Here is an 18,671-nt window from a genome sequence, read left to right as displayed (position 1 = left end):
TAACTGATCACGAGACTTATGGATCTGTTACAGCTAAAGCTCGAAAACCGTCAAAAAATGCATACATTGCCTAGTTAATCCTCAGATTAACTAGGATAATCCGTTACGGATCGGAAATCGGAAGTTTACCGCAATAAATCTAATGCGCGCATTAACGTTTGCTTCTCCCATTCTATCAACTTATATATTAATTGTGTTTATTGATGTCCAGCAGTGGATTGGTCATAAAGACACCAAAGTTAAGTATCTCTGGCTGCTCTCAAAAAGCTGGTGGGTGACTTCTTTGAAGAACCTGCGTAGGGACCCAGGTTGCGTTGTATTGGTCCTTGTTAAACTTTTCTACGGTAATGGTGCTCGGCTTTGCACTTAGGTCGTCTGGTTACCAAAGCCCATTGGGAACCGTTGGTGGTCTGGATACCAATCTTTCACCAAAAGTTTGGTGCAGTTGCACCGTGGAAATATTTCTAGATCCATACTTCACAATTTGCGGTGTAACTGAAAATTTTTTTCTTTCCTTTAACTTAAATTTGGGATAATAAGAAACTTTGCACCAAATACTCGTAAAAGATTTATCGAGTTTCTTCTTTTTTTTTAAACGCGCAAGCGCAAACTGAAGGTCGCTGAAAGTTTTAAAGTAGAGAATTAGGCCAGCCGTATCTTCAGCCGTATGTAAATCAAATTTGGAACAAATTGGTTCAGAATCGCAGCTTTATATGAGATACATGCTTAAAAAATCATACATATAAACAGTCTGCTTCATTTATATACACTGTAAATAAACTCGGTAAATCTTTAATCAGTGCAAAGTTTTGGTATCGTATTTGGTGCAAAGTTACTCATAATCCCAAAGTTTAGTTCAGTGAAAGATCATTTCATTTTAGTTACACCATAAATTGTGAAGTATGATCGAGAAATACTTCCATGGTGCAACTGACTGCATCAAAAGTTGGTGCAAGAAACGGAACTTTGACGGTGATTGTAAACTAAACGATATTTGCTTACGATGCCACGTTTTCTTCACAGCTCGGTCTCGGTGCATCAGGAGGACTAATGCATGATAAGTGTCAACTTATTTAGGTAAGTAAATGTCTTATTTGCCTTAATTAAAGTTCATTTCTTTTATGTTGCCTTTTTAAATTTAGTTGGTGGTGTAAAATGGTTAGAGGTATGTCATAAAATAACCTACTTACGGGAAATAATTTTGTTACGGTAAATAACAACCTTAGAGCCATTTGAGCTGTTTAAAAATACCTAATATTGGTGCAAACTTCCTCTGCTTTTATAAAAGAGAAAAAAAGAGAGAATGATAAAGGTGTTTTGTTTATATAAAACACCTACTTTTGGTGCAACTTTCTACCAATATTAAAAGCTAATGAAAATACCAAAATATGGTAAATTTGAGCTAGCTTCATATAATGTAGGAAGCAAATGAATTTTAATTTTTAGTGCAACGTGGCTCGGAATTTTTTACAGTGTAGATTATGAGTAATTTTTGTTTGTTTTCGAACTTTAGTTTGTCTTATAATTGCTAAAAATTATAAAGCTGCACTAATTAGTTAATTCGTAGAAGCTGTTGACAGAATGAGACTTTTTACCCATTGGCAAAATGGGTGCTGTTTTGGGTTTTGATGGCGTGTGCAACTTAGTTGGACGTCATCACACATTTAACTGTGTTCAAGAGTAATAAGTAACAGTGCGCATGCGTCGTCATTGCATGCGTTACTATGGCGACCGCTGCTATTTTTCTTTTTATTTTCACTAGCAGGCACTTTGAATGTATTTACATAATAATGATTTAAAGTATTTTTATATTCTATTTATCATTAACTTATAATTACTGTCTTGACGGTGATTTCAATATAAATATGAATACTGAAGAAGGAAAAGTATTTTGTGACGTCTTGAAACACGTACATAGGCAGGATTTGAAAACCAATCAAACGACAAACATCCATTGAGACAGTTCTTGCAACCCATTATTTGAAAGGTTGTGGCATTTAATGGAGTCAATCCAGAAAAAAAAAACATGTGACCAGCTAGTTTGAGTGCAACAGCTAGTATTTTCTTAATTTTTTTATCGTCGGGGTGTGCTTAGGATGTAACAAATTTGCACCGCATTATAGTTCAACGTTAGGACAGATATTTTATAAAATGATACGCTCTTTTTAACTAAAGATAGAGACAGGTTTATTCAGTAAAGTTTGATGTATCTAACATTTCTATAATTGTCCACTTCTATAATTATTTGAAGAGAAATCGTTTAATTTATCTTCTGTGTTCTAAGACAACAACATGGAAGAGGAAATGTTCATTTCGGCCTGTAAATGTGATAGGAGGGCCACGTGCTCAACCTCAATCGGATGAAAGAACAACCACTTTGCTATATTGGATTCCTTATTCTCGTGTAAACAACAAATGGGTTGTTTGTCCAGAAATTAGGCTATTTCTCTATAGACGCCATTTTCTTCGCCAGACGGTCATGAAATGCATTAAGTAAAAATAGAATACATTCTTACATAAAATACACCGGTGTAAGAAATTAGGAGAATTTGCAGACTGGGTCGATTATCTCTAGAACTACTGGACCGATTTTAATGAAATTTGATATGTACATACATTGATACAATACAAAACAAATAACCATTCAACAATTGTAATGCACAAGCATGATCGTGCGTAACACTCGTTGCAGTCAGAAGGTATGAAACAGCGTTTGCAGAATGAACAAAAAAAATGGGTTAATAGGGGGTATGGTCTCCTCTTACAGATATACAGGCCTTACAGCGTGATTTCATGCCTGAAATAAGGCGGTTTATCATGACCTGTGGCAATCGGCCTGAATTGTCCTGTGTCAATTTCATACCTTCCGACTCCAACGTGTGTTATGTACGATCATGAGTATATATTACAATTGTTGAATGATTATTCGTTTTGTATTGTATCAATCCATGTACACATCAAATTTCATTAAAATCGGTCCAGTAGTTCTAGAGCTAATTGACCCAGTCTGCAAATTCTCTTAAGTTCTTTCACCACTGTATCTTGTTATGTACCCATAAATAAGTATGATAGTATTATAAATTATATAGTAACATATATTATGCATTATATAGTTATCTCTAGTTATTACATACTTATATAACTAGGTACTGTTATTGTAAAGCTATCAAAATTAAAATATATAAGAATTTTTTAAAATACTGCGCAAAAGTAAAAAATTTTTAAACATTAAAATAAATTGAAATAAGTTGGCAAGTAAGTAAATTGTAAGCATCAATTATTAGACGAATAAATATAAAAGCTGTCCAAATGAAAGTTTTCGTGTAGTAGTGTCAGTACATCAGCGATTGCAGCTCCACTATTTGGTTTAATAAAGCAAGATAGAAAACAACAGATTGGATATAACTGTAACCAACTTAATATCTGCAAAAATTTTAATTATTTGTGTCTTTTTCTTGTTCTTAATTTTGGTGAATTTATAAATCAATGATAATTCGTGAAAGTTTTCCTTTTTTTTCCTGAATTATTGAGGAAAACATTTAGAGATTTATAAATTTTATGACTGGTAGAAACATAACTACAGTAGAAGCTGTTAGAGACTTTCTGCAATTAAAGACTTTTACTCTTAGAGACTTTCTACTACTAGATATTTTCTACTAAGAGAGATTTTTTACTATTAGAGACTTACAAATGCAACAGACTTACTTTCAACTCCTTCAAAAGCTTTCGAATGTATGAGATGTATTTTGTTACTCTCCAAATCCAGAGAATTCAGCAGTTTTAAGTTGGCAAAAGCTCTCGCTGGCAGCTGTTCGATTTGATTGCTAGCAAATTCTAGAACATCTAAGTTTTCTCCCATCCCCAGAAACTCCTCCCCTAAAATGTGTGATATCTGATTCTCGTGCACTTGAAGCCTCTGGAGGACTGTGAGGTTCCTTAAGGGACTGGAAGGCACAGACGATAGTTTGTTGTCACCGAAGTTCAGTTGGGTCAGGTTGCCACCGATTCCGAGGAATGCCGAGTTGTCAATGAACTTGATTCGGTTTCCGAAGAGGGAGAGTCTAAGCAAAGAAATAAGGCCCCGAAAAGCTTCCGCGTGAAGTATTTCAATTTTATTGTAGTTCAGATTAAGCGATGCTAATTTCACTAGGTTCTCTAAGGCTGGCGTCGGCACTCTCTCCAGGTGGTTCTGTCCCAAGTCCAGTGTCTCCAGGTCATCGACCAGGTTCGCGAACGCCTCGTCGTCAATTGAAGTAATACTGCAGTTCAGAGCTATGAAGTGGTTCACCCTCAGACCCCCCATCAAGTTGTACTTAAAGTTGCCGATGTTGATGTTGCGAAATTTGAGGTACCACACAACCTGTTGGGTGCCGGCTACTGAGTTCACCGATTGGCTGAGATCGGTCAGGGATGCGGAGTCGCAGTTGAGGTCCAGACCCTTTGTCTTCTGTGTGCAGGTGCAGGTCTTGGAAATCTGTGGACATCCTGAAAAATCCGGGCTCACCGGGGAAATTATCAGGAGGCAGAGGAAAAGAAAACTAAACATGCTTGATCCATAAGAGTTGAGTCAATCTGCAAAGATTAATGAAAGCAGAGTGTGAGAAATATATATATATATATATATATATATGGGTCTCCTAATCTATCCTCAGCAGATTTTAAAATATCGAAAAATTATAATAATAGCAAGAAATAAATTAATACCAAATCGAATATAACAAATATTTCGGACATACACCAAAGCGACTATCTGATTGTTGACATTCTCCGGTGAAAGTCGACATTCTCCTGATTTTTAGTCATTTAGTGTTATATATAATACAATTACTATATTTATTTTTCGAGATTAGAAAAAACGTAAGGGTAGTAATTTTTACTACATAAGTAAGCATAAATAAACGACGGAGCTTAATCAGGTCTGTTACTGATTATAAAATCACTTCAAGTTACTTTTTACTCTTACACTGCTAGAAATTTTAGGTCTTACTAAACTATAAATATCTTCCAAATTGTTGCAACGTCATTATGGTGCTAAATAGAACCAAATTATTTTTCCCAATTGCACGATACTATAGATTAGATTGAACGGAAATATGATGCAACTTAACACCTTATTAAGGATTGCAGAAAATATGTTACTGCATATTAGAGCAGTCGGTTTTACATTAAGTAAGTTCATAATTCCAGAAGGATCTATAATTTTAAAAAAAAATTTCTCGTGTATTTTTTATTTATTCAAATATGAAAGTATTTATATATCTTTTCAATTAAGAAAGCATATTTAAAATTAAAATAAATAATAATAAACTAAATTTTACTTTATTTTGTTAAATTAGAACTAAAAAATAATCATAACATTTTATAATCATATCATATATACTTGAAATTGATTTTTTTTTTTACAAAAAATCATTGTTTTTCTTAATTTTTTAAAATTTATTTTCAAAAAATCCATTTTAAGGGGGACCCTAATCATTGGGGGTCCCCATGGCCTAGTCTGGCCACTGCTAGGAATAAATGCAAGCAGAGGCAAAAAGTGACTCCATACATACTTTGCTCTTTAAATAAAAGGGATTTTTGCTATAAAAGGGATTTTTAGGGATACACGTTGCAAGAGATTCCGCATTGTATCTTAAGCAAGTGTTACAAAGGGGAAAATTAACACTTTTTAATGATTATTCTCATTGAAGCCACTTTTATGATAATTATTTTCAAATTTTTTATGATATTTCTTTCTCAGAAATATAATCACTTGGGATTTTTAAAGTTATTTTTAAGAGGAAATGAAACTATTTTTAAGAGAAAGCTTTTCAATCGGAATAATGAATTAAGAATGAGATGTAAGAAATAATATAAAGAATAAATATAAAAACACTCGTAACATTACACAGAGAAGAGTTCATATTCCACGCTCTGAAATGGATAATTTTTTAACCCAACGCGAGATTTATTTACAATTCCCACTTTTTGCCTTAAATTACGACCTTGGCGGTAAAAATAATTTTTTTTCAAAGTTTTAATGTTTTATAATCACGCTGATCTTTGTTGAAGTTGAAATTAAAACCAAAAATAATAGGTTTCTTTTAAATCACAAAATGTTTACAACAAGGTCTTTTTTTTTAATTCCTTTTATCAAAAAAAGTAATTTCGATAGTAACAGGTTTCAAATGTAACATTTTGAGTTATGATTATTTTATAAATACGTTTTCAAGCTATGTCTATTATCTTAAACGCTTCATTTGAGCTACGTTCATTTTTTAGAAGGTACATTCCAAACTGTATCCATTTTCTTAATTAACTTTTTCAATATCTGTTTTTTTTCTTTCTTTTTAAAACTTTTTTAAGCTACGTCAACGTATCCATTTTCTTAGTTAAGTTTTTTAAGCTCTGTTAATTTTTTGAAACTTTTTCAAGCTACGCTAATTTTTTTTTCTTTCAGCGCGTATTTTAATTTGCGTTCAAAATAAAAAGCTTATTACACGCACTTCTAATAATACATTTTTTACTTTTCTTCGAATTTAAACATTTCCCTTTCTATTAAAATGAGTTACAGTCCTCATCCAAATTTATAGAAACACTATAAGATTCTATGAAAAATCCTAATTATCAGGTTATACTATATAGCTTGTTGTTTTTACGTGACTGAAACCCGTTTGCACTTGTTTATGTTTATTATCAGTTGGTTAAAATTGCAATGTAATACGTTAAAAATAAATATGAATAGGAAGTACATGAAAAAATTCATGAATAAAAACCCATTGCATGTATGTTTAAACATAAAAGTATTGCCTATAAACCCGTGCAACACATGCCATTGTTAAAAATCTACAGTGCGTATTTATAAATTGATCCAGTAATGATTTATAATTGTGGTGCGGTAATAATTTGGTCTAATTATTATAATATCCTAATATAATATCTGGTATAATAAATATTCTATATTTATATAATATATCGTCTAACTTATACAAATGTCGAATTTATATTATACATCGTGTCTAGTTTAACTACACTGGTGTATAAGAGAATTTGCAGACTTGGTCGATTATCTCTAGAACTTTTGGACCGATATTAATGAAATTGATATGTACAATACATAGATACAATACAATACAAAACAAATAACCATTCAACAATTGTAATACACACGCATGATAGTGCGTAACACTCGTTGGACACGGAATGTATGAAACAGCTGTTGCAGATTAAACAAAAAAATGGGTTAATAGGGGGGGTATGGTCCCCTCTTACAGGCCTTGCAGCTTGATTTCATACTTCAAATAAGGCAGTTTATCATTTGTTGTTCGTTGTTCTCATCCCCATGACCAACAGAGCTAGATCAGGTTCATGAGCTCGTTCTCTCTGAGAAAGTCTAGCACCAACAGGGGAGCTTGAGCCAGGTCCTGCCTGGCCCGGGCAGCAGGACACTTAGTGCAAATTTCGAAATGTTTATTACCATCGATATAAGTCATTGATGACAGATTTCCTCTGAGTAAACGAGTAATGGCAGTTTGTTCTCGTCTATTGCTGCCCCGAGCCAAGAAGCCCTCTGGGCACCTAGTCTGATACCATGAGTGTACCAGCGGGATCATCCAAATGGCCATATTCTTTGCCTTACATTTAGAAAAATGCTTCTAGTAAGTAAGAGGAGCGACAGTCGTAATGGCCTCTTCAGTACTTGCTTTGGCCAAACTGTCAGCAATCTCATTTCCGGCTACATCGACATGTGACGGAATCCAATGAAAGTGGATCCGATCAGAAAGGGAGAGATGTTTCAGTTTCCTGAGAATATCAGCACCAACACTGTCCCTAACATTCTGCTAATCAGCCAGGTGCTGGATAGCACTTTTACTATCCGAAAAGATCCAGATATCAATAAACCACGAAAGAGACATTGTTCACTGCTTACAGTTTATCTTTTTCCTGTGGCAATTGGCCTGAATTGTCCTGTGGCGATTCCATACCATCCAACTCCAACGTGTGTTACATACAATCATGCGTGTGTATTACTATTATAGAATGGTTATTTGTTTTGTATCGTATCACTGTATGTACACATCAAATTTCATTCAAGTCGCTCCAGTAGTTCTAGAGATAATCGACCCAGTCTGCAAATTCTCTTAATTTTTTACTCCAGTGTAATTGATACACGAATGTAAACAAGTGTCATACAAGTGTCTAAGTCACATAAAAACAATAAAGCTGTATAGAGTGTCACCTGATAATTAAGATTTTACATAGAATCTTATAATGCGTCTAATAATTTGGTCAGGTACCGTAATTAGTGACGTGGTGCTTTTCTTTGACAAAAAAATATTTACACTTCCATCAAACCGAATTTATTATATTTTGTTCAATTTTGAATATTTATTATTATTTCGCGTGTTTAACATCCTGGGAACAAAAAAGAGGATTATTTCCGTTTTTATCCAAGAATAAAACAATCACTCACCTGACCTTTCAAAAACTGATCCGCAAAATGAAAAAAAAAAAAAATTTTTTTAAATATATTATAGAATAAACATCAAGGATTTTGTTCTCTCTGTAAACAAAAAAGGAATGATATATAAAAGAAAGAGTCTTTTTTTTTAAGGTGTAATTACCTGAAAAACATTTCCTTCTGCGAAAGAAAAGAAAACGTATCCGGTTCTGGGAAAAAAAACTGGAAAGACAAACAAAACACGAGGAAGAAAATGAATCCAGTAAATTTAAAAAAGATTGGGAGGAGGAGGGGGGAGAGGGATTTCTTTCCAAAAATGTCTCAAAGATCCGGAAGGAAAAAATTTTTTATAACACAAACTATAAAAAAGCATGAAGTTTTAGTTTACCCCTAAATTCAACACCATGAATGTGCCGTCATTCTTTTTAAGATGTTCTTTTATTCTTAATAATTATTTTGGTTTCAAAGAATACTGCATTATATTTACCAGAATACATCGCTAGAGCGATATATTGTTACTTTAAAATTTCTTATTCAAAAATTTGTTTGCTGATTAAGTATTGAATTCTATATTTTATCATTAAACGCAATTCTGCAAAAACAAGTATGAACGATTTATCTGTACTTGAGGTGAAACTAGTTGATTTAGTAGCAATAAAAGAAGCATGATTCGCGTATTAAAATTAAAATGATCTGTATCATACAGTTTGTATAGAAAACGTACTAACTAAAGCTTGATCATAGTGCATCCCTGTCGCATATCTCTTAATATCCCATTTAACTTTCAGATTTTTAGTATAGTACTCAATTAACTTCAAAATAGCACTCCTAACTTCAGGATTCCCTGAGTTTATGCTGCAGAACCTACCCTATTCAAAACTTTTGATGGTTTTCCATTGATGGACCCCCATACTCTTGATGGTAACCATCAATAATTCCATCATCAACCATTACGTTTTTTAATGGTAACCAACAGAAGGAACCATCACCCCAATGTACAGGGTTGCCACAGACTACTAAAATGCGACTATTTGCTACTATTTTCGGCCTTAGGCGACTATGGCGACTTTTTTTGCCTAAAAAGGCTAAAAAAGCAACTATTTTCAGGAATAGGCGACTATTGGGGGACTTTTTTACTCGTAGCGAAGTTTTTTCGCAAAAATGAACGTTACTTTTCAGTCCCCTCACTAAAACACGTACTTATTGCCGCCTACCATGTGCGTAGTGCAGTTAAAACAAAAAAAAATTTTAAAAATTAAATAAAGAGTTTAGTAATGATTTGACGCTTTTTAATAATTAGATAGCTAGTATCATTTTTAAACAAATAAATCTTTAGTCGATTTTATTTTCAAAAAAAAAAATAATAAAGAAAAAATATTTTTACATTTATTAAGTACAGAATTTGATCATTAGTCAATACTACATTTTATTATTTTAAATAATTAAATAAAGGAGGGTCTAATGGTGTTTCAAAAGCATGATTTTTTTTTCTCAAGTGAACATTTCTTTGGTTTGCCTTTTACTTTCGTTTTTTTTCTTTTAATTTTTAATGCATGAATGTAAAATATTTTGTTATGGTGTTATGTTTAAACCAATAAATCATACATCATTTTTAATTTAAGAATAATGAAATAAATCTTGGGTTTGCCTCTACTTTGACTTCTTTATTATTTTAATTGAAAATATTAAGCAATGATATTGATGTCATAGTGGAATATGTTTAGAATTAGTATTTTCTTTTGTAATAGATTTATTTCTTTTTATTTCTTTTGATTGATTTAAAGATTTGCTACAGGTAATTTTTGAACATATGCTAAATTGCGATACATCGCTATATCGCGATGTATCACGATTTAAAATTTCTGACATCACCCAGTCCTAATCATAGTATATGGCAAATAAGCTATAATTTTAGTTATTTGGCTACTATTTTTGATAAATTTTTGACCCTGTTCAGGCAACTATTTTCGTAGTTTTAGGCAACTATTTTCCTTCTTGAGGCTACTAAAAGCAACTATTTTTGTTCCTTTTTTGCTGTGGCAACCCTGAATGTAGGAATTCGGACTGAGCTGTGATGGTCCAACATAAAAATAGCAACTTGTTTGATCATGTTTAACCATCAGAAATTTCCATCATAATTCCTTAGAAATCAAATGTTGAAACAATCATGAACAATCCAATTTAGGAATTCGGACTGATTTATGATGATTCAAGAGGAGACATACCTGAGAACCAATAGGAATTCCAATCAATCTATCATGGAAATGTATAGGTGAAAACATCATGGGCCATCATGGATTATTGGTCCATAAGAATCAAACTTCTTTTGATGGTTAAACATCATAGTATTAAAGTAAAACCATGGAATGATGGAAGTTTGTTTGGCATATCAGAGAAACCATGAAACCAATCAACCGTTGCCCGGTATGCCCTACATGAATGTTTTTAAGGTCAAGTGCCACTGTCCAGTATGCATTTAACCGGTACTCCGAACACTGATGTTCCTCCTGATCCATCCTCAACAGATATTAAAATATCAAATAAATATAATAACATCAACGAATAAATTAATATCAAATCGGATATAACAAATATTTCGGACATTCACCAAAGCGACTTTGTGATTGTTGACATTCACCCGTGATTTCGGTCATTCGAGGTAATACACGTACCATATAATAAAATATAATGGGTACGTAAGGATTATAAGGACCATGAGAACACGTGCTAGATTCTGGTATACACAAGCCGCTTATTGATGCAAATTGTGGGAAGAGTCATATCGACTATATAAACCTTCATCTACGAAAAGGCACCTCATCATAGAATCGACTTACTTACTTTATTTACAAAAATTCGGCACCTGGGCCACTTAGCGACCCCTATCTCATATCATAGAATTGAGTTAGCATGTCTTATATACTAGTGAATTGATATTTAATTATAGTAGTGGTAGTTACGCCACAACACTCCCCCACCAGAATTTTATCGGGGATAGAATTCGATGAAGGGATAACACTAGTTGCTGTATTAGAGGTAGACCGGGAGAGCTGTGCTACGTTCACCGAGTTTTGAGCGTTTGTCGTGAGAGCTGAAATAAGTTCACGGTTTTAGTGTGTTCGCTCCTGTGTTGCTATTAACAGACGAGTATGTGCAGAATCCCGTTGTGTGTAAATGAGACCGAGAAGCAACAGCGCGAGGAGGACGATGACGCAGACGCAAATAACATCCATCGAAGTAGGCGTGATCATCTCACGTCCGGGTCACCAATGTGGGGAGAGTCATATCGACTTTGTCAACCTTCATCTATGAAAACGGTACCCCATCATAGAATCGAGTTAGCATGTTTTATATACTAGTGAATTGATATTTAATAATAGTAGAGGTAGGAGAATATTAGTACAACATCGTACTCATTATAGATAACTATAATTATCGAATACGATAATATTGCGATCGTTATCAATAACATAACACATTAAAAAAAGTAATATCGCGAGTTTATACATAATAATAATGATTAAATATGATGCTATTCTGAGTGTTGATGGTTAACGGAAACTTTGACCCATCTAAAGAGATTACAAATTAGTTTTGTTTTAAAGTATATTTTGCGTTTCAAAAAAAGAACAAAACAAAAAAAAAATTACGTTAATTAAATTCTATTTTATTTTGCTTTAGATTAGATTTTTTTTAAAAAACTACACTTTGACAACCGATTTGTAAAATTTCTGTTCAGTTAGAAAGCAATATTTTTTTCCGAATTATGTAAGCACTTCTTGAAAATTGAACTTTTTGCTTAATGTTTTACGCAAAATTTAATTATGAAGATTGGTTAACTTTAAATATATTAGTTGTAAGATCTAACAGCCTCATTTAAAACACGCATTTAAAGAAGAAAAAAAAATCTTTGGAATGTTTTCATCTTTGCAATTTCCAGGATATTTGCGAAAAAGAAAACAATATTTAGTAAAACCTTTGCGTTTACTCTTCCAAATATGCTATGGTAAGGGGGAAAAAAGAATTTTTTTTCCCTACCGTTTGTAGTCGTTATATAAATGAAAGGAAGAAAAAACAACGCAAAGCAGAGCAGTAAAGCGTCTTTTTACGATTCTCTGTATCCATCCGCGCTCATTTACGAGAGCAATAACGCATAATCTCTCCGCTCCATAAATTAGATCCTGCATCCCCGTGGGTTCTTGTTCGGGCAGAAATATTACGTGATATCAGGCGATCTACTTCCGTTCCCTCCCTCCCACTCTTCTCCAGTTTTCTTTTATTCCCCCCCACACCCCTCACAATGTCGGTGCGAACAGAATAATATGTCTCTGTGGACGAAATTAATGGGGCATTCTATTTGAGATGTAGTTTCAGTGAGCTCTTCTCTCCCCCACAACAATTCTTCCATCATTTATTCATTTGTAGTTCTTTTTCTCCCCTTCGCAGAGTACTTCGCGAGATGATTTGTGGACGAATTCTGATATCATTAAGGCAACTGACGAAAAAGTGTGACATTACGAACTACCAGTGTTGAGTTTTAGAGCTTGTTAAAGAATTTAGTAGCTGTCAAATATGAAGTCACATCATATCAGGTTTTATGCAAAGGAACAATACGATTCTTTTTTAGGATTGCTTTTTTTTTCTATTTGTATTTGCAACGAGTATAAAAAAAAGAAAGAAAGTAACTCGCTGACAACCTGGCACTATATCACGTAGCATTATTATTTATTATTTTTAAAAAGTATTTTTAGCAATATTATCTTCAGAATAAATTTTAAATATTTTATTATGGTAGAAAACAATGTTTACGAATTATTCTTAGACCGCATTCTGAAACTAAAAACAAAACAAAAATTTTAACATTGCAAAAAACAGTATTTTAAAAATTATACTCACTATGTGAATGTCATGCTTAATAATTAAGACCAAGTATTCGATAATTATCGACAGTTATAATATCGAGATCAGTATCACCAACTGTACACATCGAACATGATAATGTTATCAGTTATGGTGGCTCAGGTGATAAAGCGTTCGCCTTCCAAAGAGTTGAACCTTGTTCAAATTCTAGCGATGGTTGATCGATACGAATTCCGCACCTGGCTTGCACCGAGGATAGTGCACACTTAAAATATGCTCAGTGGTAAGTGGATCATGGGTTAGAGTATCCTTGCCGTCAGACTAACCATGGTAGGTTTTCGTGGTTTTCCTCTCCATGTAACGTAAATTCGGGTTAGTTCCATCAAAAAAGTCCTCCGTGAAGGCACCATTTCTCCCAATACTTGGCCCCGCTGTGGACTGATCGTTAAGACACGGCTCCCAGCAGATCACCAAAGTCAAGCATCACTGGCTGCGGTCAGTGTTCGGGTGGGTGACCACTTGGATTAGTCTGCGTAGGGACTGAGGGTGTGTGGTATTGGTCCTCATTAAACTGTTCTACCGTAAAGTGCTCGACTACGCGCAGGTCGTCGGGCTGCCAAAGCGTGGGTGCCATCCCCTCTACAAAGGATCAAAATTGTGAAAGCATGTCTTCGGATCATCTTTAAGGATGTTTCCCAGACCGTCGCCAATAGCCCATTGCGCAGCTCTAGTGCGACGTAAATTAACTACAACAACAACAACAACATCTCCCAATACTTGATCCGGAAGTTCCCTTGTTTTCTGGATTAGGTTCAAAATAACAAGGTTACGGATTTGAACATTAGTGGTCGTAAACTCAAAATTGGGTCTGCTGTTCAACGACGGTTATAAAATATTTTTAAAAAATATAATCAATAGCAATAATCATAAATTTGATAATAATTCGGTTATCATCAACAACGATACATATTAAATATGATAATGCCGAAAGCATTATCAATAACGGTTATTTTTTTAGTTCAATGTTATCGCGAGGATAATAAATTTCATTCGGATAATGTAAATGCTGATTAATGTGTACAAATAATATAAATTGGTTATATTAGAAAAATATCTCAGAGAAAGAGTGAAATTTCTCGAAAAAATATAAAAATTCAAAATAATATTTTAAGTCTTGTTTCTTCATTATTCTGCGTATTATGTTCGTCCAATATTAAATAATCCTGACCAATATGACGACTTTGTATCAACTTAAAGAGCCGCTTAGTAGATTGAAAAAAAAAACTCAGATAGAAAAATAGTTTGATATTTGATACTAGATAGATACAGCTGAGTAAATTTTACTTCCTTAAGCTTCGTAGTTTTTCTCATTAATTTTATTACTTTTCAGATTCAAAAAAATAAATAATCATTTCAAATGTTTCATTTCACAAGAATAATAGCAAGAAAAAAAAACTCATTAAAGGATGAAACTATGATTTAATCATATAAATATTTAAAAAAATAAATATACGTAATAATTAAAATATTCTAAAATATTTCTGATATATAAGTTTTTATTTAACAGTAGCTGAACAGTCGGCCCAAGTTTTCGTTCAACTCCGTAGTCATGTAATTTTAAACCCAATCCAGAAGACAAGGGAACTCCTGGATCAAGTATTGGGATAAATTTGCCTTCGTGGAGAACTTTTTGAGGGAACTAATCCGCATTTGCGTTACATGTAGAGGAAGAACACGAGTACCTCCCAAGGTTAGCCTGTCGGTGAAGGGATTCTAACACATGATCCGTCTACCACTGAGAATATTTCACGTCAGCACTGTGGTCGGTGCAAGACGGATGCGGATTCGTATCGACCAACCATAGACCAGCGAACCCGGTTCACCTCATTGGAAGGCGAACCCTCTATCCCCTGAGCCATCGCGGGTCTCTCAGCAGATATTAAAATATCGAATCATATCATGTGACAATCAATATCAATATCATGTCACATAGGTTTGCAATGCTTTTCTTTTTTTCTTTTTTTTTAATTTTATAATCCAATCGATGCTAGCTAACACATCTCCGGATTATTCTTTCAATAAACATGGATTAAATGTTACTCTTAAATAAATAATTTACAACCATGAGTAATTAAAAAATTTTTAAAAAAAATTTCGGAAACACTCTCCATTTTAAGTTCAGCAATAAAATATTTATCAAAACAAAAATGCGCGGAAACAGTGTCTAGAAAAAAGTCGAGGTTTAATTTTAAACTGCACTGTTATGATCCATACGCGTCTGAAAAGATGCAGCTAAAAATATTTATCAAATAACGGCAACTTTCATTGCTAGTTTTAGAAAAATTATTTTAAAAACCTGACAAATTGTCCACAGGTAAAAAGAGATGCCATTTCAAGCAGCAGGGTTCCTTTTTTTTCATTACCATTTGGCTGAAGGCGGGGTAGGGGGCGACGCATATATGCAGAAGACATTGATTGATAGCTTTGGCGAAAAGAATTGAAAATAAAAATTGCGAAAGCCAAACAAAACTATTAAAAGGAATATTGATGTGCTTCGAAATCTAATTCTGATATCCCCCCACATGGGTATGCAAGAGAGAAAAATTATTTTAAAGAGTGTTTGGCGAGAAAATGATTTATTGCTTCTCAAAAAAAAAAATTTAAAAAAAAGAATATTGTAAGTGGTAACTCTTCTTATAGCTATTTCGTTCCCGTTTCTTACTTCGGGAAAAATATTTAGCATAATACTATGCGGCTTAAAATAAATGCTGACAGAATGCCATAGTGTAGGGAAGGGACATTCTGAAAATAAGATATCGCCAACCGCTTCAGCAAAATTCAAATTTGCTAAAATATTACTGTGTAAAATTATAAAGCATAGGAGAATATATTCGTGTTTAGTTATTCGTGTACTAATTTCCATTTTATGAGCTATTTATGTATAGTTTTAAGTGCATCAAACAAACAGAAATGAAAGGGTTAAATTTACATAAATTACATGATTTTTTTTTTCCCTTTAAACTTAAATTCCTTTGGTTAGGACTCAAAAAATGCCTACATTAGTCAACAAAATATACTAGTGTAAGAAAATTTAGAGAATTTGCAGACTGGGTCTATTTTCTCTAGAACTACTGGACCGATTTTAAATGAAATTAGACATGTATGTTCATACATTGATACAATACAAAACAAATAACCATTCAATAATTGTAATACACACGCATTATCGTGCATAACACTCCTTGGAGTCGGGAGGTATGAAACAGCGGTTGAAGAATAAACGAGAAAAAAAAAGATTTAATAGGGGGTATGGTTGATATGTATACACGAGGTGCATCCAGAAAGCAAGTTCCCCAAATTTTTTTAAAAAAGGAACTCACACTTTCAGGAACATATTTATTGGCAATAAGGCCAGCAATGTTTCAGCTATTTTTCAACATAGCTGCCACCAGAATTGAGAAATTTGTCGTATCGTGGGATCAACTTTTACATCCCTCTGTCGTAGAATTCTGCTGCCTGTGAATGGAACCAGCGTGCGACAGACGTCTACCGTTACTGTGAAACACTGCGGAAGTTGTGACGTGCCATTCAAATCAAGAGTCGTGGAATGCTTACGGAAGGTGTTGCGCTCCTCCATGACAATGCTTGCCCTCATACGGCAGGACGCACAGCAGCTGTTTTGACGGAATTTGGCTGGGAGTTGTTTGATCATCCACCTTACAGCCCTGATATTGCTCCCAGCGATTTTCACGTTTTCTTGCACCTCAAGAAATTCCAAACGACGTAGAGCTGAAGGCGTTTGTCACACGCTGGTATTCACAGGCGGCAAAGTTCTATGACAGAAGGATACAAAAGTTGATCCCACGATACGACAAGTGTCTCAATTCTGGTGGCGGCTATGTTGAAAAATAGCTGAAACATTGCTGTACTTATTGCCAATAAATATGTTCCTGAAAGTGTGAGTTCCTTTTTTAAAAAAAAATTCGAGAAACTTACTTTCTGGATGCACCTCGGGTATACATATCAAATTTCATTAAAATCTGCCCAATATTTCTAGAGATAATCGACCAAGTCTGCAAATTCTCTTAATTTCTTATACCACTGTAGATAGCTGATTAAAATGATCATACTTCCTTTTTCAAATGCTTATGAATGAGACAGATAAAAAATTGTTTTATCAATATCATCAACACTTAAATATAAATATGAAGTAATATTAAGGGGAGTTGGTACAGTAGTTACGTATTACATACACAAAATATTTACGTATACTCGTCTACCTGTGATAACTGCAATGCATATTGTAGTGTATCTACCACTACAAAAATACAATTCCAATTCACTAGTATATAAGACATGTTAACTCGATATGAAGGTTGACATTGTCGATGTGACTCTTCCCACATTAGTGACCTTCGGACATGATGTGAACACACCTACCTTGACAGAAACCCCCATTTTAATTTGAACACGCTTACTTCGATGGATGGTCCCCATTAAACGGTTGACTTGCTACTTGTGACATTATCCACCTCCTCACGCTGTTGCTGCTCAGTCTCGATCACACACAACGTCGGCCTGTATACACTCGACTGCTTATTGACAACACAGGAGCGACCACGAAAGCAGCTCTCGCGATCAGCATTTAAAAGTACGGTGATTTTAATACAGCTTTCCCGGCTTCTCACAAAACAGCAACGAACCAACTTGTGATATTCGTTCATCGAATTCTATCACAGATATATTTCTGGTAGGAAAGTACTGTAGTGTATCTACCAGTACAAAAATTCCTATGAACTAGTATGTAAAACATGTTAACTCGATTCCATGTTGGGGTACCTTTCCATAGATGAAGGTTGACTTTGTCGATAACTACTATCCCCACACATATCTTTGGCAGAAAATTTTTAAAAAAATTATAAACTGAGAACTTTTAATTTCTTAAAATGTTTCATCCATAATCTTTCATAACTCAAAAAGTATTTCTGTTAACACTAAAACATTATCACAAAGTACAACTGATATAATCTCAAAAACACCCCCAAAACATTTCAAGGCGATATAATAAGTTGTTTCTTAGGAAAGATACATCGAAAAAGGCCAGTTTTAGAATTATTGATAGATATTGAACCGACTCTCCTTAAAAACATTGTATTTTTCTTATATAATGGGAAGTATATAATCGGAAAATGAAGTATAATGTATGCGCAGTGGTTGTAAAAAACGCGAAGGTAGGTAGGTACTTTATTTACGTCGCACTAGAGCTGCACAATGGGCTATTGGCGACGATCAGGGAAACATATCCGAAGACATGCCATTAATATTTTGATCCTCAGCAGGGAAGATGCCCCCCTGCTTTGGTAGCTCGACG

The 18,671-nt window shown here is 34.0% G+C and overlaps 1 protein-coding gene across 3 annotated transcripts in view; it reads right to left on the bottom strand.

The window, feature by feature from the left end:
- LOC107437628 (uncharacterized) overlaps window positions 1-18,671 on the bottom strand; it is a 72,847-nt gene that overhangs the window by 21,254 nt on the left and 32,922 nt on the right. For all 3 annotated transcript variants that reach the window (XM_016049708.5, XM_016049709.4, XM_071186791.2), the window contains exon 2: window positions 3,706-4,572. In XM_016049708.5, the coding sequence (XP_015905194.3) occupies window positions 3,706-4,546 (841 nt within the window). In that variant the 5' untranslated portion in view covers window positions 4,547-4,572. The remainder of the gene's footprint in view (window positions 1-3,705; window positions 4,573-18,671) is intronic.

The sequence above is a fragment of the Parasteatoda tepidariorum genome, chromosome 9 (assembly GCF_982258835.1).
Source record: "Parasteatoda tepidariorum strain Cologne lab strain chromosome 9, Ptep-v5.0, whole genome shotgun sequence".
Classification (NCBI taxonomy): domain Eukaryota; kingdom Metazoa; phylum Arthropoda; class Arachnida; order Araneae; family Theridiidae; genus Parasteatoda; species Parasteatoda tepidariorum.
This window is presented reverse-complemented; position numbering and strand designations above follow the sequence as displayed.